The 24634-nt window shown below is 51.5% G+C and overlaps 1 protein-coding gene across 2 annotated transcripts in view; it reads left to right on the top strand.

Moving 5' to 3' along the window:
* The window catches only part of LOC103818337 (transmembrane protein 132D), a 187496-nt gene that overhangs the window by 145180 nt on the left and 17682 nt on the right, over nucleotides 1-24634 (top strand). For both annotated transcript variants that reach the window (XR_003945358.2, XM_009092640.4), the window contains exon 5: nucleotides 10189-10332. Coding sequence is in view for 1 of the 2 variants with exons in the window: in XM_009092640.4 (XP_009090888.2) it covers nucleotides 10189-10332 (144 nt within the window). In the remaining variant the exon portion in view is untranslated. The remainder of the gene's footprint in view (nucleotides 1-10188; nucleotides 10333-24634) is intronic.

Here is a 24634-nt window from a genome sequence, read left to right as displayed (position 1 = left end):
CACAAATCTGTAAAGGCTAAATGATCAAAGCAGAGCTTGCAGGCTCACTGCTTTCTTTCTCAGCCTACTTCTAGACCTAAAAATGTTTTATCTTCATTCAGATTCTGAGACTGCCCTTCACCACAGCCTTTATCTGTGGCAGGAGTCAATTGTACAGGTCACTTCCTTGGCATGTCTGTGCAATAGCAGAGTTTGCACCCATTTATATCCTGGCAGTTGGCACTGGCTAACCACAGAGGAGTTCTAAGTGATAGTGCCACTGAAGGCACAGAACCACCACTGTGGGCACGGAATTTGTAACTCGGGAGATTGTTAGAATTAAATCTGTGCTTGTTGTGTTCCATTAAAAAACATAAAATAATCATTTTCTTCCCAAGACCAAGTGCAGAGAGCTGAAGATTTGGCTCCTCAGCTGCAGGGCTGGCAGTGTCAGAGCCCAAGTACAGAGGGATAAATGGGTTTTGTGCCTAAACCAGGGAGTGAGGGCCCCTCTCAGCACCAGGCTGGTGAGGTCAGCCATGGTGGCAGGGGTGCAGTGTCCTTGTCCCCTCTCTGCCGTGGGTTTATTCTCAGGACCTGCTGTGACCCAGATTCTGTCCTGGCCACCACGGTGCCCTCACCAAGGTCATGGTCACATGTCTCAGAGCAGACTTTGGCCCCATTTGCCATATGGGAGCTGGAACAGCATCTTTTCTCTGAATGTCCCCTCGGTTTATTTTTGTGTTTCTGTTTAAAGCTCAGCTGAGGAGCTAATTAGGAAGGCAGCAGAGCCCGCTGGCTGCAGGCTGCCCCCTGCTCTGCCCTCAGCCTGCTCATGAATGAATTGTTGGGTTGCAGGCAGCTTTCCAAGGGCCTGTGATGGTCCCAGTTTAGCTCAGGCTGCTTCTTGCTGACATTCCTAAATGTGAATGTGCCACTCAAAGTGCCAGGCCAGTCTGGAAGGGAGTTTGGGAGCAGGCAGTTTGGTCACTTCTCCTCTGCACAGTGACCTGCAGAACAGAGTTCTCTGTTCCTTAGAACCTTCTTCTTCCCTTCAGAAAAGTGAAAAGCTGCTTTGGTCCTTGCTCTGTGGCTCTGCCAAGGCAGTTTGCAGTAATTGCCACATTTGGGCAGATTTCATCCCTGCAGATCTGCTCTTTTCTCTGGTCACTGCATCCTCTTCTCCCTGTCTTGCCACCCCATCTGGTCCATGGTCGGTGCTGCTGTCAGGATGTTCCTGTGCAGCAGGGGATGGCAGTGGGGTAGCAGAGCTCCAGGCATGGCCACTGGAGGCCTGGGCAGCTCCTGACCTCTCCCTTCTTCTCAGCTTCCCCTCTGGAAAGCTGCAAGAGCAGCAGCAGAGCTGCTAAAATTGTGGGAGAATCAACTCAGAGTGGATAAATGTGTTGATAACTGGATTTCTTGATCTGAGAGGTCTCTTTCACCCCTGTGGTTGTGGGTGCACCTTGATTTGCCTGCTTTACTAACAGGTCTTGCTTAACCCCAGAGAGTTAAAGCAAAGCTGTGGGAGATGGGAGGAGAGAACAAACGAGTCTGCTGGAGATGTCAGCATCCTGTAATCACTGTGGCAGAGCTGAATTTTAAAGAGGGCTGTAAAGTACCCAGCTCTGCAGGTGTCACTGGAAGGAAGAGGTGCCTGTTAGACATTAAAAGCTGGGAAAATTGTGGGAGATAATGGAGCAGCCTGGGAGGAGGGGCAGGGCGAGGTGCCAGTGAGGCAGTGGCACTGTGTGCCCGGCTGGGACAGCCCCCAGGGCAGAGCTGTGTGAGGGGAATGCTCCCCAGGAATGCTGCCCTGCCCTGGGCCCTGAAAGGCTCCCCCAGCCTTGGACTGTGTGGGAGTCAGGCCCATCAGAGCCCTCTGAGAAATGCACTGGAGCTGGAACAAAAGGAGATTCATTTTCTGAGGAAGTTTAGATTTTCCTGTTGCTTTACCAACAGACACGTTCTCACCTGAGAACAACTTCAGGGTCATCTCTGAGATGTGAGCCCACGTGTGCTGAGCTCTGCCTGCCAGTGCTGCCCAGGGCTGTGTTTGTGCCTGGAAGCCCTGCTGGGCAACATTCCATTCATTTCTGTGCCAGCTCAGCACAGGTCTGCCCTGGTGCCTCACTGCCCTGTGCCACATCCCACAGACACCCAGCTGGGTCTGTGCAATTCCCTTTGCACTGTGGAGCAGAGGGTGGGAGATGGGAAGGGTTCCCAGTGGGTCTGTGCAATTCCCTTTGCACTGTGGAGCACAGGGTGGGAGATGGGAAGGGTTCCCAGTGGGTCTGTGCAATTCCCTTTGCACCGTGGAGCACAGGGTGGGAGATGGGAAGGGTTCCCAGTGGGTCTGTGCAATTCCCTTTGCACTGTGGAGCACAGGGTGGGAGATGGGAAGGGTTCCCAGTGGGTCTGTGCAATTCCCTTTGCACCGTGGAGCACAGGGTGGGAGATGGGAAGGGTTCCCAGTGGGTCTGTGCAATTCCCTTTGCACCGTGGAGCAGAGGGGCCAGCACAGGGCCAGGGTGGGAGACCCTGACCCCTTCCTGGTGGCACAGGGACCCTGACCCCATGTGTGACCCCTGATTGCCTTTGGCTCCCTGGGCATGGGGTGGCCGTGCCAGGGTGCCCAGCCCTGAGGGCAGCAGGCACAGGGATCTCCCCTCCCTTGGGGCAGCTCCCAGCTCTGCTGCTCTGCACAGGCTGCTCTGAGGGTCCCCAGCCTGTCCCTGCCAGCAGCCTGCTGGGGCAAAGCCAGGAAGAGATCCTCCCCAAACACGTTGGTTTGTTTGTTTGTTTCCTTTCAAGAGCAAGCTGTGCTGATGAGCAGCTAACACAGCCTGTCTAGAGACCAAAGCCAAGTATGCACACACAGCTTTGAGGAGTTACACTTTGGGGCCTGTGAATTAATTAGCAATTCCTCTGAAGAACCACAGCCTGACAACTCTGAGGCTTCCTGGGTGAGACTTTGATAGGCAGGGAAGGTGTGGGATGGCACCTGGGATGGTGGTGGCCTCCTTAGCCCTGCAAACACCCAAAGAGCACAGGTCAGCTCCCCAGAAGGGTGCTAGCACAGCTCCTCCACTTTGTCATCTTAAACCTGGGACAAATGACATTTACCTTGCCTCTGCAGCCAGGAAAAGGGACCTGCCCTGGGAGGGTTTGCCTGCCCAGCTCTCAGGGTGGGCAGGACACCAGGGCAGCCTGGTGCCTGTGCTGGTGCTGTGCCAGCCTGTCCCAGTGCTCAGCAGCTCATTGCCCTCTCCAGAGACACAGAGAGCCCAGGTTTGACATCACCTCTGCTCAGGGAAGTCCCAGCTGGAGACCTGAAGCCCTTGGGTGCCTCTGTCCCAGCAGCAGAGCTGGCAGTGAGCCCCAGCACTCTGCATTTGCTGTGTTTGCCATTTGTGTTGGAGCTGCCAGGGAGCTGTCACTGCCCTTGGCTGCTCCAGCAGCCTGACCTCAGTCTGAGGGGGCTGGACACAGCAGAAGCACAAAACAAACCCAAAATCCCTGTTTAGAACCACTCCAGCTGAGCCCACGAGGCAGACAAAGGTAAGGAGAAGGGACACACCAGGCAAATGTGTTTTCCTCTCCCTGGGAGTGAGATGATTTATTTCCTGGCCTTTTTCATCACTCAGAGCTGTGGAATTGCATCCTGCAATCACAGGCAGTGTCCACAGTCAGGATTGGCTGCACACCCTGTGAAACAAGGGAATTACCAGCCTGGCCCCATGGGGCAGCCACAGCAGCACCCGCATTTCCCTGCTGAGATGCATTTCTGGCCTTCTTGAGCTTTTTACTGAGCATCACAGGCTGTGTAATGACAAACCTCTCGCTGCTGGTCACCTTCTAATGTCCCCCCTGTTCCTTTGCACCCCCTGCCTCTCCCTGTGCTCCCTGGCCCCTCTTTGCTGCTCTCAGCACTGGGTTACATCTTCAGCTTTTCTTCCCCACCCCTCCTCCAGCCTCAGTGACAGATTCTATCTACACCCAGATGAAAGTTCCTTAATCAGGGTATAAAATAGCTGGAAGGCTTTGTGAAAGTCAGGTCTGAGATTAAATATAATTAGGTATTTTTCCTGGATGCCTTGTGTGTGACAGTAGGAGGGGCAGCCAGGCTCTCTGATTATGCCACGTTGCTTTTTCCCTACAGCACAATCCAGCCACTGGCTGTTCTCTGTTTTTTAATGGAAAATTGGGATTGCTGGGCTTGGTGGGCATTTGGGGTTTTGTTTCACTGCTCATCCTTGCCCCATCTGCTCCCTCCAATGATTCTGCCCCATGAGGAGGAGTGGCAGCGTGGCTGGAGGTGTCACCCCCACCACACAGAGTCAAAATTACTCCAGGAATCACAGGCTGAGGAAGAAAGGGTGAAAAATATATCCTAGTATTGATTCTGGCACCCACTCCTTTCTAAACAATGGCTTGCAATCCCATTCTGCCATTCAAAGAATCCATTTTCCCCTCTCTAGCAGCTGTGGGAGAGTGGAGTCAGCAGGCAGGTCTGTCCAGGGCAAGGTGCATCGGGTTCCTGGGCTGCTCCTTTTCCCCCTGAGTCAGCACATCTGCCCCTGGAGCTCTCCTGCCTGCAGGGGGAAAAAGGAAACTGATTAAGTAGCAAGGGCTTGAATGAAATGGGATTAATTTGCTTATATCCCCCTCCTCCCTGCCATTCCCAGGGAGTTCAGATCTGTTCTGTGTGATGAAAGGTGCCCACATTAAACCAAACATTTAACCTTGGACTTCATGTCAGTCTTTTCACATTTTCTCATTCAGGTTTCACCACGATTTCTCATCCTTGCAGTATTTCAGCTTGTACTTGGAACTCTTCTGTTTATATTAAAGGTCTCATAAATTAATTTGGGATATTTCTGGCCACTGCTCCTTTATTCCCTTGGACACAGAAGAATTGCTGCTGATTTTTCAATCATTTTGCCAGCGCATCCTAAAGAATCTGGAGACAACAGGGGAAATAAGGAAATCAGAATTACATTTTCTATATTTCAAGCTGTTAGCCAGCTCAGAGCTGACAATAATGCACTGAAATCTGCTTGGGAGCAATTCTGGTTTCTCTGCACCACCTTGTATCTAGCCCCACCAGCTGCTTCTAAAACTTGTACTTCAGCTGCCATAATCTTATCATTAGAGGTGGATTTAGGGTTTAAGAGAGGATGAGCAAACCCTTTTTCCTTGCAGCCAGGGGCTGGGAGATGACTCTGCATTTCAGGTGCAAGCTCAGCTTTGCTCCAGCTCAGAGCTAATCCCAGCTGGAGGAGGCTTGGTGCCACGACCCACAGCAGTCCTGGGGGAGATGCAGCTCCTGGCTTTTCTCTTCAGCTGCTGCCTCCTGACTCCTCAAATCCCTTCTCTCCTGCTGCTTTTGGTTCCTACCCTCACAGAGGAACAGGAGGAAAAAGCTGAGTTTGACCACATCCATGAGAATGTCAAGCATTTAGACTTTATTGGTTTAGAAGCTTACTAAATTTAAACAGAAGCATTAACATGGCCTTAGGCTCTCTTGACAGTTATAAACTCTTCCTTGGGGGGATTTCTGTAATGCTTTCTAATCAGCTTAAGGAGTTAATTAAACAGCTGTCACTTAGCTGCTTAATTCTGAGAGTTGATGCTAAATAAGATTTGAAATTAGTTCTGCATGACTGAAGCATGGATCCTGTGATATGGGCAGGATGGCTGCTGGTTGAGCAGGGGCAAATCTGCCTCTGTTCCACCTAAACAGTGACAAGATTCAAGGTGGGACCCGGGATTAATGCTCTATTAATGCTGATTAATAGAAAATGCATTAGAAAGAAGAAAATGGAGAATTGAAGGACTGTCAGTGGGAGGGGTTTTCAGGCTGTTCAGTCTTGTTTGTGCTCTGGACTCGAGGAGGTCTCAGGGGTCACTTTGTTCTCTCCCTGACTGCACTCTGTACATAACCCAGGAGCCAAAGTACCTCCTGAAACCCGAGAGGAACCTTCTTGACTTTGGAAATTAGGATTTTAGCCTGCAGATATGTTCCACTGCTCCAATGAAGAATGTCTCTGGAGGTCTGCTGTGCTTCTAGAGCAGGAGTTCCAGTGTCCTGGGGAGGTTTTAATCTCCTTTTCCCTGTGGACTGCAGCAGGACAAGCCCTTCTCCTCCTGCAGGCTGTGAGTGTGCAGGAGGCAGTTCAGTTCCAGGGCAAAGCAGCAGTCCATTTGACTGGGGATTAATGCAGGCAGGTGAATGCAGGTGAATGTGGCTGGACAGGATGCAGGGCAAGGGGCTGATGAGCATTTCCAGCTCAGACCAAGGTCAGAAAGGATCCCCACGTCCCAGGCTGGGAGTGGAGCTCAGCTGCAGCTGGGTCACAGCTGAACACGAGTCAGTCATGCACTGATTTCTGTCAAAAGTTACAGATGCACATACACACACAAACTGTACACACAGACAACAGAAACAGAAATTTGGGAAGATTTACAAAGATACTTCAAAGTCCTTTTTTTCACCCTAGGAAAGATAAGGCAAAAGATGTCTGAAGGGAAATTAAATTTCAGGGAAGCTACCTATTAAAATTGAAAAAACCTAATAGGTATTCACTTCTGCATTTCAACTTAAATTGATGCTTACTGTGTACATCTTCTGAATATGTTTCTGCTGGAGGGCTTAATATGCTCAGTTATTTAATATGAATCTCTTCAGTAAGCAAAGGACACTCGCTCTGGCATCTTCTTTAAAGTATTACTGTTTATTTACCGTGGTAGCAATTTCAGAATAAAGATTACCTGCTCTTCCATTTCTATTACATGCAGAGACATGTTTTTCTCTGATTATTTCATTTTATTATTGGAGGGGCTCAGTGTAAGTGAATTATAGAGCTGTGCTGTGTTAATAGTTAGAGAAAGTTCAGCACCTTTTTAATAGCTGCTGAGGGAATCAACTTTTACCAGTGAGACTCTCTGGCTGTGGCTTTGCAGAAGCATAACTATTGCCATCCCGAGGTGCCCTGACATCTTATCTCCTGTAATCTCTGTTAGTTATAGGTAAAGAACATCATATTTCTGCAGGAGATTCCTTTTCCACTCAAGCAGCAAAAGGCAACAGTTATAAATTAGTAACTATTTAGATTTATAGCTTCTACAGGCTGAGGCTCTGAACTATAAATCTCAGTGTGGCAAGGTAAGCATGGTGTTTGTTTCCTCAGAATGAAGCAGTTTGCACACGCCTTAGCAGGGATGTCCAGCCCTTCCTGGCTGTTCAACAGGAGCCTGCAGGGGCATTGCCCTGTGCCCTGAGGGTGACCTGGGTCAGTGTTGGCATTGCCCTGTGCCCTGAGGGTGACCTGGGTCAGTGTTGGCATTGCCCTGTGCCCTGAGGGTGACCTGGGTCAGTGCTGGCATTGCCCTGTGCCCTGAGGGTGACCTGGGTCAGTGTTGGCATTGCCCTGTGCCCTGAGGGTGACCTGGGTCAGCGCTGGCATTGCCCTGTGCCTGGGGGGTGCAAAGCAGTGCCTGGAGAAACCAAACCCCGAGTCTTTCTCTGGGCAGGGGCAGAAACCTCCGCAGGCAGAGCACACAGCTCAGTGACTGCAGGGCAGGACAGCCCAGTGCCACCCAGTGCCACCCAGTGCCAGCTGGGCTGGCACAGCACTGCCAGGTGCAGCCTCCCCAAGGGCTCTGGGCAGGGCAGGGCAGTAGCAGCAGATGCCAGCCAGGGGCAGGGATGGCTGCCCTGGGATGCACTCTGTGTTCAGAGCATCCAAAGGCAGCCCTGCAGAACTCAGAGACTCAGAAGAAGTTCTTGGAGGTTCTGAGGCTGGTTCTCAGTTAGTTGCTCTTACCAGGGGAAATTCCATTTGCCTTTGGTGAGCAGAGCTCATTAATCACGCTGCTTCAAAGGCTGGGTTATTAAAGCTCCCCTTGCTTTATGAAATAATTGCCAGGGTCACACTAATGGATGCAGGGGAGGGAGGGGGCTGTGTCTGCCTGGGGGAGCACGAGGTGTGAGAGCTTGGTGGGTGCTGTGGTCTGCAGCAGTGGCAGAGAAATGAGCTTGGTGCTGCAGCCCCGCTGGCAGCAGGGCCTGACTCTGGTGCTGTGATTGCAGGGGTGCTAACAGTGCTTGTGCTGCCAGCTGCCCCTCCTGCAGCTCTGCAGAGCCTACGGGAGCAGCAAAAGCTGCTGGGGAAGCTGGGTGCAGAGCCCAGGCCTGGGAAAAGCCCCAGAACCTGGAAAGTTGAGAGCAAACCTGAGAGCTCAGTGCCCGAGCAGGTTCTGCACTGAGAGCCAGGTGTGCTCAAGGCACACCCGAGGGCACAGGCAGGTATTCACAGCCCTGGATCAACTGCAGGTTAAAAATGTCTGAAGGGCTTTTGTGCTGAGGGAGGGAGAGGATTTTCTTCTCAAGTTCTCTTTTTTGTGAAATCCTCTTTCTCCCTTCCCTAAAGATCACGGTGAGGATGGGGCAGCCTTAGCAAAGCAGCTATCAAGTGACCAGGAGGGGTTTTTCTTTCTTTAAATATTGCTTTGAGTCTGAATCGAGTGTGTCTGTTTCTTTAAGTAAGAGGAAAAGGTCTTTCTGATGTGAATACTTTAGAGGAGAAAAACCTCAGCCTCTCCCCTTTAGCCCAAGAGGCAGCAGGAGCAGTCATCATCCTCTGGTAGCTTGGTTCCAATCCCCACTCTTGGCTTCCAGGAGTAAAATCAGGTCAGTCTCAGAGCTCAGCCTGGGAGCTGTTTAGATAATGAGAATTTAGCACCTGGCGGGCTCTGGGAGCCTTTTTGCACAAGAGCCAGCTGAAATCCAGAGCCCCTTGTTCTACAGGATGGTCCCAGCTTCACAGGCACAGCTCTGCACGGCTCAGAGACCTTTCCAGAAATGAGCAGGGTCTTGCAGTTAGGGTGGGAGGACTCAGGCAGCAATTGGTGCTCAGAGTGTCCTGGCAGAGACCAGCCAGCCTGTGGTGCCAGACAGAGGTGACACCAGTGACAAAGAGCTCTGGTTGGTCTGATGCTCCTCAGCACTTGTAAATTAGTGGTGAATCAGACAGGAGCAGTGTGTTCTGCAGCAGGCACTGGTCACCACAGAGCTGGTTGTGTTGAGAGAGCCCTCCTCTGCCTGAGAGAGGCTGCCTTGGCACAAACCTCTTAAAAGGTGAAGAAAGAGGTGTGGGGAGCCAGGATAAATCCTAGGAAACTGAGGAGGGTCTGATCCCCCCCAGTCCTGGGGTGCTCAGTCACTCACCCAGCACCTGAGTCTGGCTCTGATTCCCCTGGAGGCAGAGCCACGGTGCCTGCCAGGAGAGGCAGTGGCTGCACAGCCCTGGGGTGGCACTGGCACTGCTGCACAGCCCTGGGGTGGCACTGCTGCACAGCCCTGGGGTGGCACTGGCACAGCCCTGGGGTGGCACTGGCACTGCTGCACAGCCCTGGGGTGGCACTGGCACAGCCCTGGGGTGGCACTGGCACTGCTGCACAGCTCTGGGGTGGCACTGGCACTGCTGCACAGCCCTGGGGTGGCACTGCTGCACAGCTCTGGGGTGGCACTGCTGCACAGCCCTGGCGTGGCACTGGCACTGCTGCACAGCTCTGGGGTGGCACTGCTGCACAGCCCTGGGGTTCTGACCTTGCCAAGACTGCATCCCCAAGAGCAGCTCAAAGCCTGCCCCTGAGCTGTGCCCACGTGCCAGCCGGGGTGTCCAGCAGAGGGGCACTCCCAGCACAGAATGTCAGTGTTTGTAGGAAACCTTTCAGAAAAGGGGTAAAGCAGCAAGGCTTGAGACATTTTTAGCTGATAATCAAGATGAGCTCAGGCTGGAGGTGTCCCTGCTGCAACATCCAGGGGTGTTTGTCCCTGTGGTGCAGGGTCACTCTGGGTGCTGGCTGCTCTGGCCCCAGGGAACATTGATGAGACAGAAGCTGGGGCACAGACAGCAGTTGGGGCACGGACCGAAGTTGGGGCACAGACAGAAGTTGGGGCACAGACAGAAGTTAGGGCACAGACAGAAGTTAGGGCACAGACAGAAGTTGGGGCACCACAGATAGCTCAGGAGCCCTGAGGCACAGCTGGGAGTGTGGTCAGGAGTGCAGGGAGGAAATCTGCCTGTCCTGCCTGCTGCCCTGGGAGCAGTCCTTGCCACGGCCATGGGGAATTGAATTAATAGCAGAATATCCATAGATATACAGATAGACCAAGTGGCCTCTTGTTTTCTTTTCTCCTAGGAAGCAGAGATCCTGAACACAGCCATTCTCACTGGGAAGACAGTGGCTGTGCCTGTCAAGGTGGTTTCTGTGGAAGATGATGGCACTGTGACAGATCTCCTGGACTCTGTGGAATGCAGATCATCGGATGAAGATGTCATTAAGGTAGGATCAGGCTGCTCCTTCCAGAGGGGCAGAGGCCCTGCAGAGCAGGGCTGGTCTCTAATGGAACAAGTCCTTTCATGTTCTGACTGCTCTGCTGCTGGAACACCAAGATTTATTATTGCTGTTCTGGCTGTGTGGCTCGCTCCAGTGAAGCACCAAACCACACTCAACATCCCAATTTCCATCCTGCTCCTCAAACACGTGGGGCTGTCTGACCCTCCCCACTTGGGAAGCATTTCCAGAGCTGCCTCTCCCTGTGCCCCTGCAGCTGTGGGCTGGCAGTGCTGGCAGTGCCCTCTGGGGTGGCTCAGGGCTGCTGTGTGGGCAGTGCCAGGACAGAGCTCACAGGAATGGGGGGGTCACACTGGAGCCTCAGGGCAATCTGAGCTTCTTGGAGGCTTTCAGCAAATATTGCCATAAAACCCTGTGAGGAACCAGTCCTGCCCTCCTCTGTCTGTGGGTGAGTGGTGAAGAGGAAGGAGCTGCTGGCAGTGATGGTGGCAGATAGGGTACAGAGGGTTCCAGAGGTGACACAGAAGGTGCCTTGTCTGCAGCAGCTTTGATCTTTCACAAACTCTCTGTGGCTGTCACTGGAGAAGAGGAAACAAGAGATGCAGCTACAAATGAAAGTTAAAATTGATTTTTTTGATTATTTGGGTTTTTTTTATGATCAGCATGTCTCAAAACGATCACAAACCCTCCAGGCCATCCTCCATGGAAGGAATGGAATTCCCAGTGGAATTCCCTCCCAGCTGCTGGGAATGGCTGTTACCCCACGGGCTCTGGGAGCTGCCTGGCTGCTGAGGGCTCTGCTCTGCCTCCTGTGGCTCCAGCAGCTCCACAGCCTCCCAGCAGCTGACAGCTCCCTCCTGCTGGCTGCTCTGTGCCTCTGAGGGCACAGGGGAGTGAGCAGGCACTGTCCTTTGGGGGGTTTGGGACATGCCCACAAGTTTGGTGGCTCCTGTCACAGAGCCAGTGGCAGCTCGGGCAGAGGGAGTGACAGAGCTGGCCAGGGGTGCACGTGGTTCTTCCTGAGCTTGTCTGACAAAAACAATTGCAATTTCTATGCTCATTGGACTTGTTTTAAATAATTTTGTCACGGTAATTTCTGATAGATGAGATGAACCCCAGCAATTTCACAGTTCAGTATTTGTGCTTCCCTTTTAGCATCTTCCCAGTGTTCCTGTGTACCTGATCAGCCCCATGTTGGTATTTTCTGATTAAATGTGTCTTTCTGGCTGTGTTATTGGGAACCTTTGAGCTCTGGGGTTTGTTCTCTTCTCTGAAGCCTTTTTGGATCTGGTAAATCTGCCAAATATAGCCCATGGTTGGACTTAATTTAGATTTGGAAACAGAAGGAAATGATTTGTCCTCATGTGGTGGGAGTCAATGGACTAAGTCCTGACTAACTCACTCATCTTCTATTTCATTTTTTTTGGTGAATTGGAAAAAAAAAAAATTAAAGCAAAGACATGATTTGGGAGACTTGTAACAAACCAGTTTTGCTGTCTGGTGTTTGCCATTGCCTGTAGGGACAGGAGTGTCCCAGTCAGTGCTGGAGTTCTGGGTGTATTCCCACAGGCACCCTTCAGGGGGGTTAATGACAGCCCTGGGCTGTCACCCCGGGACCAGGACCCCTGCACCCCTCCTCAGCAGCACAGAGGTTTCTGCAGGGCTGAGATGCCAGTTTAAAGTGAGCTCTGAACTGACAGTGTGGCTGGGGTTTGCAGTTTACCTGCTCTGGTTCAGAGCCTCGTTCCAGGCATCTAATGAAGATAAAGATGGATAATTACTGGGCAGCCTTCAGCAGGAGCAGTAATTAGAGTTTCTGTTCTGGGCAGCAGAGTGGGGAACAGAAAATGCAAGAAAAACCTGCTTAAGATGCCCACTGATATATAAAGATTAAGATTACATTTCTTTGGGTCTTTACTGGTGCTGTTTTTCAGTGCAGCTGTCAAGTAGCATCTAACAGATTGATTATGTCCTCGTGGCTTAGCTTTTATTCCTGGTTTTTTGGTGCTGATTAATGATGAGGTTAAGCTCATTTTCCTTGCAGAATGAGGGTACCTCATTCTTCTTTTCATTTCAGGGTCCACATTTATTACTCACTTCTTTCATCTGAAACTTCAAAGAACTTTAAAGAGCTGGTCCAAACTCTGTACTGACTCTTTTTGTGCCAAACTGCACCTACCTGAACGTGGCTGAGTAGGTCAGAACAGAATTTAGTCCACTGAACAATATTTTTGTTGACAAATGATTCTCAGGAATTACTTGGTGCAGGCTGACAGAATAACCAGAAAATGGAGGTGTGTTATAGACTGTGTTTCACTGGTGAGGACTGAGACAGAAAAGTTCAGGTGTAAATTTCAAAGTGCTGTCAAGCACTGACCATTTGTGGATAGTAAAACTCCTGCTGAACTTGGGGGGAAAAAGAGAGATTTTAAGCAGACTTTATTTTTGCTGAGTTTTTAGTAAAGAATAAGCTCTCAAGATTATATTAATCAAGAATAAGGAGAGAAGGAAAATCAGCTTCTTTTCATCTTTCATTTTGAAAAGACATTTCTGTTTCCAAATGGCCATTTTTTTCAAGGCCCAACAAAGCCTGGAAGTTTCCAAAGCAAAACTTTCCAGTGCTCTGGGCTTTCAGTTTGAGTTAATTGAAAATCTGCATTTGGTTACCCTGAAAGGAAAACTGCTTTTTGTTCATTTCCTTTGATCAGACACCTGAAAGTGGCCAGGAGTGACCCAGAGCTGGGGCCAGCCCTGGGAGCAGGATCCAGGGCTCTGCCCTGTTCTGTGCTGTGCCTTTCCAGGAGGGCTCCTGTTGAGCCAGGCTGCTACCCAGGGCTCTGTGCTCTTCCTCCAGAGCCCTGCAGCCGTGCCAGGCTGCCAGGGAGGCTGGGCCTTGGCTGGATGGCTCAGGGAAGGGGGTTGGTGATGCTGCTGGCATCCTTGGCACAGCCTGGGCATTACCCCAGAGCCCTGCAGGCTGTCCAGAGTGGCCTTCTCTGGGAATTCCCTCTCACAGAATCCCAGAATTCACAGAATTCACAGATTTAACGGAATTCACTGATTTCCTAGAATCACTGGGAATTCCCAGTGCTCACCCTCTGGTGTCCCTGGTGTCCCTGGTGTCCCTGGCTGAGCTGTGCAGGGGTGTTGGTCCCCCCTGCTCCCCAGGATGGCACTGTGCTCACCCTCTGGTGGCCCTGGTGTCCCTGGTGTCCCTGGCTGAGCTGTGCAGGGCTGTTGGTCCCCCCTGCTCCCCAGGATGCTGCTGCAGCCACAGCTCCATCACGGGCCCTCCCTTCTGGTCCAGGGCAGGGTTGGCAGCTGCTCTGCTCTGACACTTTGGAGTGTATTAGAGGGGAGAGCAGCACACTTGGCAATTTGTAAAATATTACTGCAGGCTAATAAATCTTTCACTAACACTTAGTGTGGCTTTATCAGTGGCAAAATAGCATCTTTTGAATCATGTGACAGACTTTACAGGAGCTGAAGTGTCAGAGCATGAGGAGTAGCCTGAAGCAGAGAGTGTTTTAAAGCATGAAACTTTGAACAGCTGCTCCTTTTCTCCCTTGCACTGGTGCACTTCAGGGAGGAGTTGAACCCTTCTGAAGTCACTGGTGTGACAGAGTAAAAGATCAAAGGGAGCAGAGAATGGAGGGGGGATGCTCTCTGCTCCTGCCTCAGCCTGTGCTCCTGCATGTCCAGAGTTCTCCTGCACGTCCCTGGGTCACTGAGGTCCCTCTGTGTCCAGCTGGAAAGGGCAAGGGGTGAGCTCCCGTGGGGGCACTGACACACAGGACCCTCCAGGCAGGGCTGGAGGAGTGACCCCGGGGACCCCCCAGGTCTGAGGGTGGCCCCAGGGACCCCCCAGGTCTGAGGGTGACCCCAGGGACCCCCAGGTCTGAGGGTGACCCCAGGGACCCCCCAGGTCTGAGGGTGACCCCAGGGACCCCCCAGGTCTGAGGGTGACCCCAGGGACCCCCAGGTCTGAGGGTGACCCCAGGGACCCCCCAGGTCTGAGGGTGACCCCGGGGACCCCCAGGTCTGAGGGTGACCCCGGGGACCCCCCAGGTCTGAGGGTGACCCCGGGGACCCCCCAGGTCTGAGGGTGACCCCAGGGACCCCCAGGTCTGAGGGTGACCCCAGGGACCCCCCAGGTCTGAGGGTGACCCCGGGGACCCCCCAGGTCTGAGGGTGACCCCAGGGACCCCCAGGTCTGAGGGTGACCCCAGGGACCCCCCAGGTCTGAGGGTGACCCCGGGGACCCCCAGGTCTGAGGGTGACCCCGGGGACCCCCCAGGTCTGAGGGTGACCCCAGGGACCCCCAGGTCTGAGCAGCTGAGGGTGAGCTCAGCGCTCCTCGTGGCCCTGGGGCTGAAAGCTGAGCAGCTCCCAGGGGAGCCCAGTGCTCACCCCGGGCTTGCTGCAGGGATCAGGGCAGGGATCAGAGAGGGAGCCATGCTGCCCAGAGCAGGGCAGAGTGCAGAGCCCCTGTTTGAGAAGCAGTGACCTGCCACGCTGCCTAGCCAGGATGTGCAATGTTTTATATACATAATATATAACACAACTGATGGATCTGCTTGAGAGATCCTCAGCGAAGATCCAGGTTGGGCCATGGTGTTCCATAATATAAAGGGATTTCTCCCAGCAGCTGAACTGCCTTATTCCAGCCCCAAAAAAATTTGATCTGTCTTGGAAACAATCTTGGTTTAAGTCAGCAAATGTATATTTTTATTTTCTGCAATGTCCAAACATTTCATTTTGATAGGAAATGATGAAATCACGTCCTGTCATTCCAACTCAGTTTCAGTATTCCTGACATCAGAATCCATCTGACCTTTTCACCCTAGGATAGAGCAACTTTAAAAATGAAAATGCTTTTTGTGCTCTGCTCTAGGAACACGAGACACACTCAGAAAAATGCACTGTCAAAACTAAGAGTTGTAATAATGGCTGCAGAGTTCACTTCATGTGCTGCTGGGGGTGGTTATAAAGGGAGAAGGCACAATTTTAATCCACCTCTGCTATGAAAAACAGACGTGGCAAAGATGAATTCTGAATGTGGAACCAATAGAACAGACTTGCACCTCCCAGGAATTGTCTGGAACTCACCTAAAGCTGTTGGAGTTACTGGATTTGTCTCTTTCATATTCTGCCAATTCATCATTCTGATGGGAATTTGGGAAGTGACGAGGTTTCTGTGGTGTTTTTGCCTTTTTGTAATCATCCATGCTGAAAACCCCTGTGGGACTGCCACAGTCACTGTTGCCTGCACCTCCTTCATGTTTCTGAAATGCTAGAAGCTTATAAGATAAAAAACTTCTCCGTAATGGAAAAAAAAAATCCAAAAAAAATCTGAGTTGAGGCTTCTTCAGAACTCTCCAGAAGATACCCAGGAATCTGGGGTTTTAGTTCTTCATGGGAAAAAAATTGTGTTCTTGTAGGGGCAGGGATGATCCCCTCCTGCTGTGGGGATTTCTCTTCCTCTGCAGGGGGGCATGGTCTGTATCCATGAAAAGAATGAGGTAAATCCAAGGATGTGTGAGCAGTGATGCCGGGGGGCTCCCAGTGAGCAGGGGTCACCCTTTGCTGGAGCAGGAGGGGCTGATGGATGGATGGATGGATGGATGGATGGATGGATGGATGGATGGATGGATGGATGGATGGATGGATGGATGGATGGATGGATGGATGGATGTGGATGGATGGATGGATGGATGGCTGGATGGATGGGTGGATGGATGGCTGGCTGGATGGATGGATGGATGGCTGGATGGATGGATGATGGATGGTGGATGGATGGATGGCTGGATGGATGCTGGCTGATGGATGGATGGATGGATGGATGGATGGCTGGATGGATGATGGCTGGCTGGATGGATGGCTGGATGGATGGATGGATGGCTGGATGGATGGCTGGATGGCATGGATGGGATGGATGCTGGCTGGATGGATGGATGGATGGATGGATGGATGGATGAGGGATGGATGGATGGCTGTGATGGATGGATGGATGGATGGCTGGATGGATGGATGGATGGATGGCTGGATGGATGGCTGGTGGATGGCTGGCTGGATGGATGGATGGATGGCTGGGATGGATGGATGGATTGGCTGGTGATGGCTGGCTGGATGGCTGGATGGATGGATGGATGGATGGAGTGGCTGATGGCTGGATGGATGGATGGCTGGCTGCTGGATGGATGGATGATGGATGGCTGGATGATGGCTGGATGGCTGGATGCTGGCTGGATGGATGGCTGGCTGGCTGGATGGCTGGCTGGATGGATGGATGGCTGCTGGCTGGCTGGAGGCTGGCTGGATGACTGGCTGGCTGCTGGCTGGGCTGGCTGGCTGGCTGGCTGGCTGGCTGGATGGGCTGGCTGCTGGATGGATGGCTGGATGATGGATGGCTGGATGGATGCTGGATGGCTGGCTGGCTGGCTGGATGGCTGGCTGGGGCTGGATGGCGGATGGCTGGGATGGCTGGCGTGGCTGGATGGATGGCTGGCTGGCTGGATGGATGGCTGGCTGGCTGGCTGATGGCTGGCTGGATGGATGGCTGGATGGATGGCTGGATGGATGGATGGATGGAGGGATGGATGGATGGATGGAGGGATGGATGGATGGAGGGCTGGATGGATGGATGGATGGATGTCCCCAGGGAGCAGAGGCACGGCTGGGAGCAGCTCTGGGACTGTCCAAAGCTCCCTCCGAGCTGCCATCCCTGCCTGAGGGGCTGCTCTGAAGGGTGGCACTGTGGGCTCTGGCTGTCAGCTGTGCCATGGCTGGGCCATTGTGGGCCCTGCTCTGTCTGATCTCTCTCAGCAGACACACAAAAGGTGTCATGGTGCTGAATTCCTTGGCAGACAAAGAGCATTAATGTAAATCCCCCAAGAGTGCTTTGGGATGAAATATGTAATGTGTGAGCATCCTGATTAGGGCTGTGAATAACCCCATAACCCTGCCCAGGACAGAGCACAGGCTCTCCAGAAATCACTGCTGTTCAATTTCACCTAATCCCAGCCCATTCCAAATTCTGTCATGACAAAACATCGGTGCCTGGGTAAGGAAGGATTGAGAAATGTTCTCAGGTTTCTTATGTAACAGACTCTGTGCAGGTCAGCTGATGGAGGTGTCTTCTCTTTTATTCACTGTCTGGACCATTCTGCATTTCTTTTAGGATGGTGACTTTTGGTTACCCGTGTACTTTTTCTCTTTGCAGTTATATAAAAAGTTATGCAGTACTTAAGGATTTCCAGAGAAAAGAAATTAAAGCAGCCAAACACATCTGAAAAGTGCTGGAGATGGCAAACACTGGGCGTTCCCTGGGTGCAGTCTATTGCCAGAGGTGATTGTGTGTAAGAGTTCTCACGTGCCCTACACGAGTGCAGGCTCTGCTCTCTGGGGCTGGGTTTCTCTGTAGGACACCCCAGTGCTTGTTTCCCCCAGCAGCTGCCCACAGAAACGCTGGACAGCTCTCCTGTTTCAGCCTGGGTCTGCAGCATTGTCCTGTTGAACTGCTTATTGGATGATAAGCCTGATTTCTGAACCAATTTAGGCATTCAAATCCAATTAATTTAATTGCAAATTAGAAACCTAAGCACCTACAAAAAGTGGCTTTAATGGCTCTTCAATTTTAACTAAAAGTGTAACTGTGTATTTAGAGCAGGTGGGTATTATACAAAGCTGGTATTTTCTCCCAACTTAAATAATCTTCCTTATAATAACTATTAAAATAATGTGATTATTTGCAAGCAGGTAATTCTTTTGCAGCTGTAAAGGGGTTTTGTTTGAGTAAATTTAGGGCATCTTCTTTAGACTGGGGGATTTGAGTGCTCTCAGCAATTTCTTGGAGCATTTGTGAGGGTGTGAAAAGCTGTTGTAGTGTCTGGGACTCGGTGCAGAGCTGGAGCTGGTACCAGGATGGGATCTGTGAATGTGACGTCCCATTACATGCTCCATTTCATTCCACCGAGAGGCAGAGGGGAGAAGGGAAACTTCAGTGATGGGGGGAAGTATCAGTGCCCTGGTGAGGAGGCTCCAAAGGCACGATGGATGGCACTGAAGTATGTTTTATGCATTGTCTGTGAGCATTACATTAATTGCACTTGGCTGGCAGTGAAAGGAGAAGTCAGTCTCACATGCACCCACACATCCAGCCTCTGTTCATGACTGGATCTCATTTCTGCCCCTGCAAATCGCAATGTGGATAATGGGATTGCTCTGCCCGTGATGGGATGAGGAGAGGAGGAGTTCCTCACTGACCTGTTTGTGTCTGAGCAGGCTCTGGCTCTGGCTGGAACAGCTGAAGGCAAACAGCAGCCACAGCCATGCCTGCCCCTGCTTCCCTGAAAGGTCCTCACACTTCCTGATGATGCTGAGCTGAGTTCCAAGGCTGGAACAAATCTGGAAAGGCAGATTTGTTTTTCCCCAGGGCTCAGAATGCATGGCCAGGATTTCACAGGGGCTGCAGAGGAGCAGCACAGCCCCTCTGGCAGGGCAGTGGCTGTACTCTGCTAATTTCTGGAGACACCTTGACAAGCAGTTGTGCAAATGGTGCCCTTTGTTCCCAGGTGAAACAATGTGTGTGTCTCATCTCATCGGGAGCTCTGTGCTCCCTGAGCAGATTGGGCTGGGCAGCATTCCCTGGTGCTGCATTCTCCGAGCTGGGTGCAGGTGTGATTAACCTCCTCCTGGGCTCTGCAGCTCCTGGGCTGACAGCTATCCTCTGATCTCCAGCTAGGCTCAGGACTGACACATTTCCTTCACTGGCTGCTGGGTTGGTTTGTTGCTGTTGAGTGGATAAAGTGAGACACTGAATATCATAAAGTGTGCTCGACCCAGGGAAACTGCAGGAAGGAAATTTCTGGGGAAGAAGAGGGAACGGGGTGGCCCCAGAATCTCATTGTCTGAGGGAGGAATTCCTTCCCTGAGCAGCTCAGGCAGCAGTGGGGAAGAGCCTGGTCCGTGCTGGTGGAGCAGTGTGTGCTGGAGGCAGTCCCAGTCTGGCCAGTGTGTGCTGGCAGAGCTGTGGGCACTGCAGGCTGCCCTGACTGCTGGTGGTTCTAACCCCAGAACCAGGATGAGGCCACCACTGAGCCAGGCTTTCCTGGAGCTGGGTTTGCCTGAGCCCAGCCTGGCCCCCTGTCAGGAGCTGCCCCTGCAGTGGCAGTGCATGACCTGGAGCAGCCTCCTGTGCCCTCTGCCCTTCTCAGCAGGACAGGAGTGGGCAGAGCAGGGTCTCTGGGGTGGGACTCTGACACACTCCCTGCTCCCTGAAGGAAGACAAGGGAACACCTTGGTGAAAACAACCTGCTTGTGTGCATGGCTGTCATGGCAGAGCAGAGGCCAGCTGCAGAGGGGGATTTTCTTGCCCAGATACCAAATGAGTGCCAGCCTCCCGTGGAAAAGACCCAGCACCAGGGTCTCCTCTGCTCCGCTAAAGCTCACCTGGCCTGGGGCTCCTGGGGCTTTCATCAGACCTTCCATTTGTCAGAGGCATATTTGAGCCTTTCACGTGAAATGTAGCCTGAAATACAGAAAAGAGCAACTCCCAATTAAACTCCTGCCTAAATCCATTATGGCTTCTGAAGCCATTGAGACAGGGAGATGAAAAGAACCTTAATGATCCCAATATGTAAATAGGGATGTAAAAGTTTGTTTGGAGGAATGAAGGTTGGAGGCCAGACAGGAAACTAAACATCAGGCCTCTTGGGAGGAATTGAATCGCTGCATTAGTTATCATGGATTTTCATAAAAATAAAGTAATAATGCACATTCAGGTTTCAGTTCGTAAATACAAAGTGACAGCCTCTGAGTAAGGCACTGAAATGACATTACAGACCTAAAAAAGAATAATAGAGGAACTGGAGAAAGCAGGAGAGAGAGTTGTAATAGAATTGGGCATTGGTATAAATACACATCACGAAGGGAGATTGATTTAGTGAATGATAGGAAACGCAGGAACTCGAGGTGTTAAAAAGATCATCTGCTCATGTGAGAAAGAATGCCTAAGGCTGCACAACTTTTAGCTGAAACAGCCAGATTTGCTTAAGGTAGGTGAACTTCAAAATTGTGTGAGGAATAATGCCTTGCCAGGGAGCTTGCCTCTGCAGGACTCAGCTGCTGTATTAGGAAAATTACCTTTTCTCATCAGTTTAGTCAGAAGTTTTCCAAGGAGTTGTGGGAATAGGAGTGGCTGTTTCCAAGGAGCCTCCACAGGGACCAGCCAGCAGTGGGGATCTGCAGGAAGCCCTCGGGGTGAAAGGGGTGTCCAGGCCGTTCTCTGGAGGTTTTGTGTCCCTGGCAGGAGGCAGGGCAGCCTCAGGTTCCGTGTGAGTGGTGCCTCCCCCAAGGGGCTGCTCCTGTGCAGGGATGTCTGCAGCTCGTCAAAGCCCTGCAGGACTCAAACCCAAGGGAAATCTGCCTGCACCTGTCTGAGGGAAAGGCTCAGGGATCCAGGTGGATCCTCCTCTGGAACCTCCTTCCATGTCTGAGGGTGAGAGAACAACTCTTTTTTGGTTTGGAAACCAGCAAACTGGAACTGCAGCTTGGTTCCCAGCACTCCTGAAGGGATGAATAACTCCACACTGAGGTTTGCAGCAGTCATAGCTCTCTCACAAATACCACATCTCCATTTCCTTCTCCCTCCTTTGCATGGAATCCTGCTTTCCAAACAAACTGCAAGGGAAGGATGAAGGACCCTGTCCTTACCTGCTGCATCTCAGTCCACCTGATTTGCACACCCCTACACAGAGGCTGGGTGGGACAGCAGAGAAGAGTCCAGGGAGCAACTCTGCACATCCTGGAATCAGCTTTCCTCTTCTTTCCATGCTGGGGATCACTTCTGCTTCTGAAAAAAAAAAATCTGAATAATCTTAGTGAGTCCAGAGCCTCCTCGTGAGGCAGACAGGCCTCATTCACCCCGGGGACTGAGCAGCCAGGAGACTTTGTCATTACAGGATCAGTTCCCATCCCAGAGCGTGCAGGGTGTGTCAGCACAGCGTGCACTCTGGGGCCAGGTGGAGCCCCTTGAGAGGCTGGCTGCTCTCTCCTCTGGCTTGTTTGGAGATGGTTCAGATACCAAGCTGCAGGACTCAGCTCAATTTCCCAGTGAATAGATCCGTGCTCTGAGTGCTTGTCAGGATGGAAGGAGTGTGAAAGCGTTTGAAAGATCAAAGCAGCACGACTCCCATCAGAGTCAATGGGAACAAGCAGCTAAAATCTTACAAAATGCTTTCAAATTATCCTCCACCTTCAATTCCCTAGCCTCCCTGAAACCAGCTCCTGAAATATTTTATTGAATGTGTTCTCTTGTCATTTCTCTGAAATCAAAGGAAGCTTGGAGGAGCCGTGGGCTCAGGCTGGCTCTGCTCCCCCTGGCTGCCCTGCTGTGCCACCCTGGGCTGCCCTGGGAGCTGGGCACAGCTGCCATTGCTGTCTGGGTTGGGGAGAAAGGCTGATGTTCTCTCCTCTGCAGGGACCTCGGGCATGTTCTGAGAGCTCTCTGTGCTCTCGGCTGCCAGAGCCAAGCCCTGAGCCCCAGGGCTGTGTCTGGGCTGCTCTGCCCGGGCAGGGCTTGGCTCTGGCCAGGCCTGGCACTGCCCCTTTGGACACATTTTTATTGGGAGAGCTCCTGCAGCATCTCCAGCAGCACAGAGCCTCGGTGCCCAGGAGCTGCAGTGCCCGCCCTGTGACAGGAGCAGCCATGAATAAAACATCCATGAATAAACAGAGCACAAAACCCACCTTGGATCAGGTCAAAGGGCAGAGATGAAACAGAAACTGCATCTCCTCAGTCCTCACCTGGACTTCTACCCATCCCACAAGTGTGCCTTGTTTAATAAGTTTTTCTGGACTATGGGAGAGGAAATGTTTCTGGCCTGGCTTTCCTGTTTATGCTAAATGTTTTCATTGTTTTCATTGTTTGGTTGATTTTTCTCCAACGTCACAGCAGTGAGACTTCATTTCTCATCCCAGACAGCACCTGCAGATAACATTGCCCAGCCTTTTGTGGCCTTGGGAGAGCTCTAAACAGTTAATTCCTCCATTCCCACAGTGAGGATAATGCTATAGAGACAGGTGCTTATGTGAAAAATGCCCACAGGGACACACATCCCTGACATGAGCCCTGAGCCCTCACTCTGATGTGCTTTACAAAGTGTTGTCAGGAGGTTTTTTTGCAAAATGCTGAAGTGCTGTTAGATAATGGGAGTAGTTCAAATATGAAATGTTCATCAGCAGCACCATTGTTGTTATTATTTTACCTGGCTGTGCAAAGAAAGGCACAGAAATGAAGCAGTATTGATCCGTGGTGATTTCACTGTCCTAAACCAGGCTTTTGTTTAGCTGTCTGAGGAAAACAGGATGCCTTTTCTTCCATCTTCTTAATGCATTTTTCTCCTTGAATCTTCTGGATTTAATGCAGTGTGATCAATTTTCAGGCAGTGGTTTGTCTTGCACATCAGAATGCTTCACAACTAATGCTATAAATACAGGTGGGAACCATAGCTTCAGCATTTTCTCACATCTAAGAAGGGAAGAAGGAAGTTTGAAGTAATATTTACTTTGTGCACTGCAAACTTATTTACCTGCATGCCAGCCCCATAAATTACTGAACTTGAGTGCCCAGGTGTGGTCAGGAGGGGCTGAGCACACTCAGCCCTGTCCTCCCTGCAGTTCAGGGCAGCTGGGAGGGGAGGATGGCACAGGGCTGTGTTCTGCTGCTGTGCAGAGCACATTTCCCAGTACAACAGGGCCTGCCTTTGTGATCAATATTGAATCTGAGCAACAGAGATGAAGTGCTCGTGTCCTTTTTTACCCAGACAAACTGCATTTCTTGTAGATGGCATGCATGGACTACAGACAGGAAAAGTTGTGCATCCCTTATCTCACTAAGGTGTAAAAATCACTGGAATTTTCCACCTGAGATGAAAGGAGCAACACTTCCAGCTATGGAAAACATTCTCAAAAGTCATTTGTCTGAGCAGTTTGAAATGTTACTGCAGTTGTTAATTATCATCTCAGCCCTCAGTGGTCCCTAGAGTTTCTAGTCAGATCCTGTCTGGTTCAAATCCTGTTCTGCACTGATGTCACCAGGCCAGTCTTCCCCATCCTGCACTTAATTGTCTCTATCCAGCTCTGTACTTTGCCCTTACCTTTCTTCAATCTCATCTATTTCTTTCAGATAGTTTTCTACACTACAAAGATCATTTTGAATTCTAAGCTTGTTCTCCAGAGAACTTCCAACCCCTCCCAGCTTGGCATCATCTGCAAATTTAATGAAATTAATTAAATGAAAATTAAATGAAAGGCTCACATTGACTTCAAGGGGCACTGGAGTGAACCCAGCCTGTCTTACATCTTTCACAAGTGGTTCAAGTGAAATGCACTTATTGCTGCTCAGGCCGTTTCTGGAAGGGAGGAAGACGGATGCATGTTGAATAATTCAGGGTCCTCCTTGCTGACTGAGAGAGATTTAACTCATTTGTCACAATAATGACCCCTGTTCAGGGCGGGGAGCAAGAGGCTTTGGATGGCTGCTGTCCCCAGAGAGGGGCTGGAGCAGCCCGGGCTCAGCCCAGCCCCTCGGGAGGGCCTGCCTGGGCTCTGAAGGGCAGGGCAGGCACAGGGGCTGCAGGGCTGGCAGCTGGGCTGTGCCAGGGTCAGCCCCTTGCAGCCTGCAGGGCTGCTCACAGGGGTGGCACAGCTCACCCAGAGCCCTCCCTGCTCTCAGGGCACCCACACACGGGCAGAGAGGCAGGGGAGCTGCCCTGGTGCCTCAGGGGAGCTCAGGAATCCTCCCCCTGCTCCCTCTCCCACTCCAGTGCCAGCTCTGGAGTCCCTTTCACAGCAAGGGAGGGGTGGGAATCATCCTCTGGCTCTGCAGCCTGTCCTGCTGCCTGGTGGCAGCTTTCATCTGGCACTTGTGGATTGTGGCTGCTGTTGGAGCACACTCCTGCTTGTTTATGCTTCTCTGCAAGTGATTCTTGGCTTAAAAAGGCGTAGGACTCTTTCAGAAATTTTTCATGCTTTGCTGTTGCATTATTTTTCCCCTGTCACTTCAAAGTGTTGGCCAGCTTTCCAGAGCCTGCCGTGTGTGCATGAGGATATGTATATTGCAACAGATTTTTCCTTTTTTTCCTAAGTTGTGGTGTTGGATATCTGAACACTTGCCAGAGGAGCAGAACCAGACTTTTCCTGGGCAAACTCTGTGGCAGAAAGAGGACTGGATCCTTGATCTTTGAAGTCCTCCTGTTACCAAGGTGGAAATCTCTTTGTCCTTTAGCTC

This window comes from Serinus canaria, chromosome 15, assembly GCF_022539315.1.
Source record: "Serinus canaria isolate serCan28SL12 chromosome 15, serCan2020, whole genome shotgun sequence".
NCBI lineage: Eukaryota > Metazoa > Chordata > Aves > Passeriformes > Fringillidae > Serinus > Serinus canaria.
Note: the sequence above shows the minus strand (reverse complement) of the source record. Positions and strands in the feature narration are given on the sequence as shown.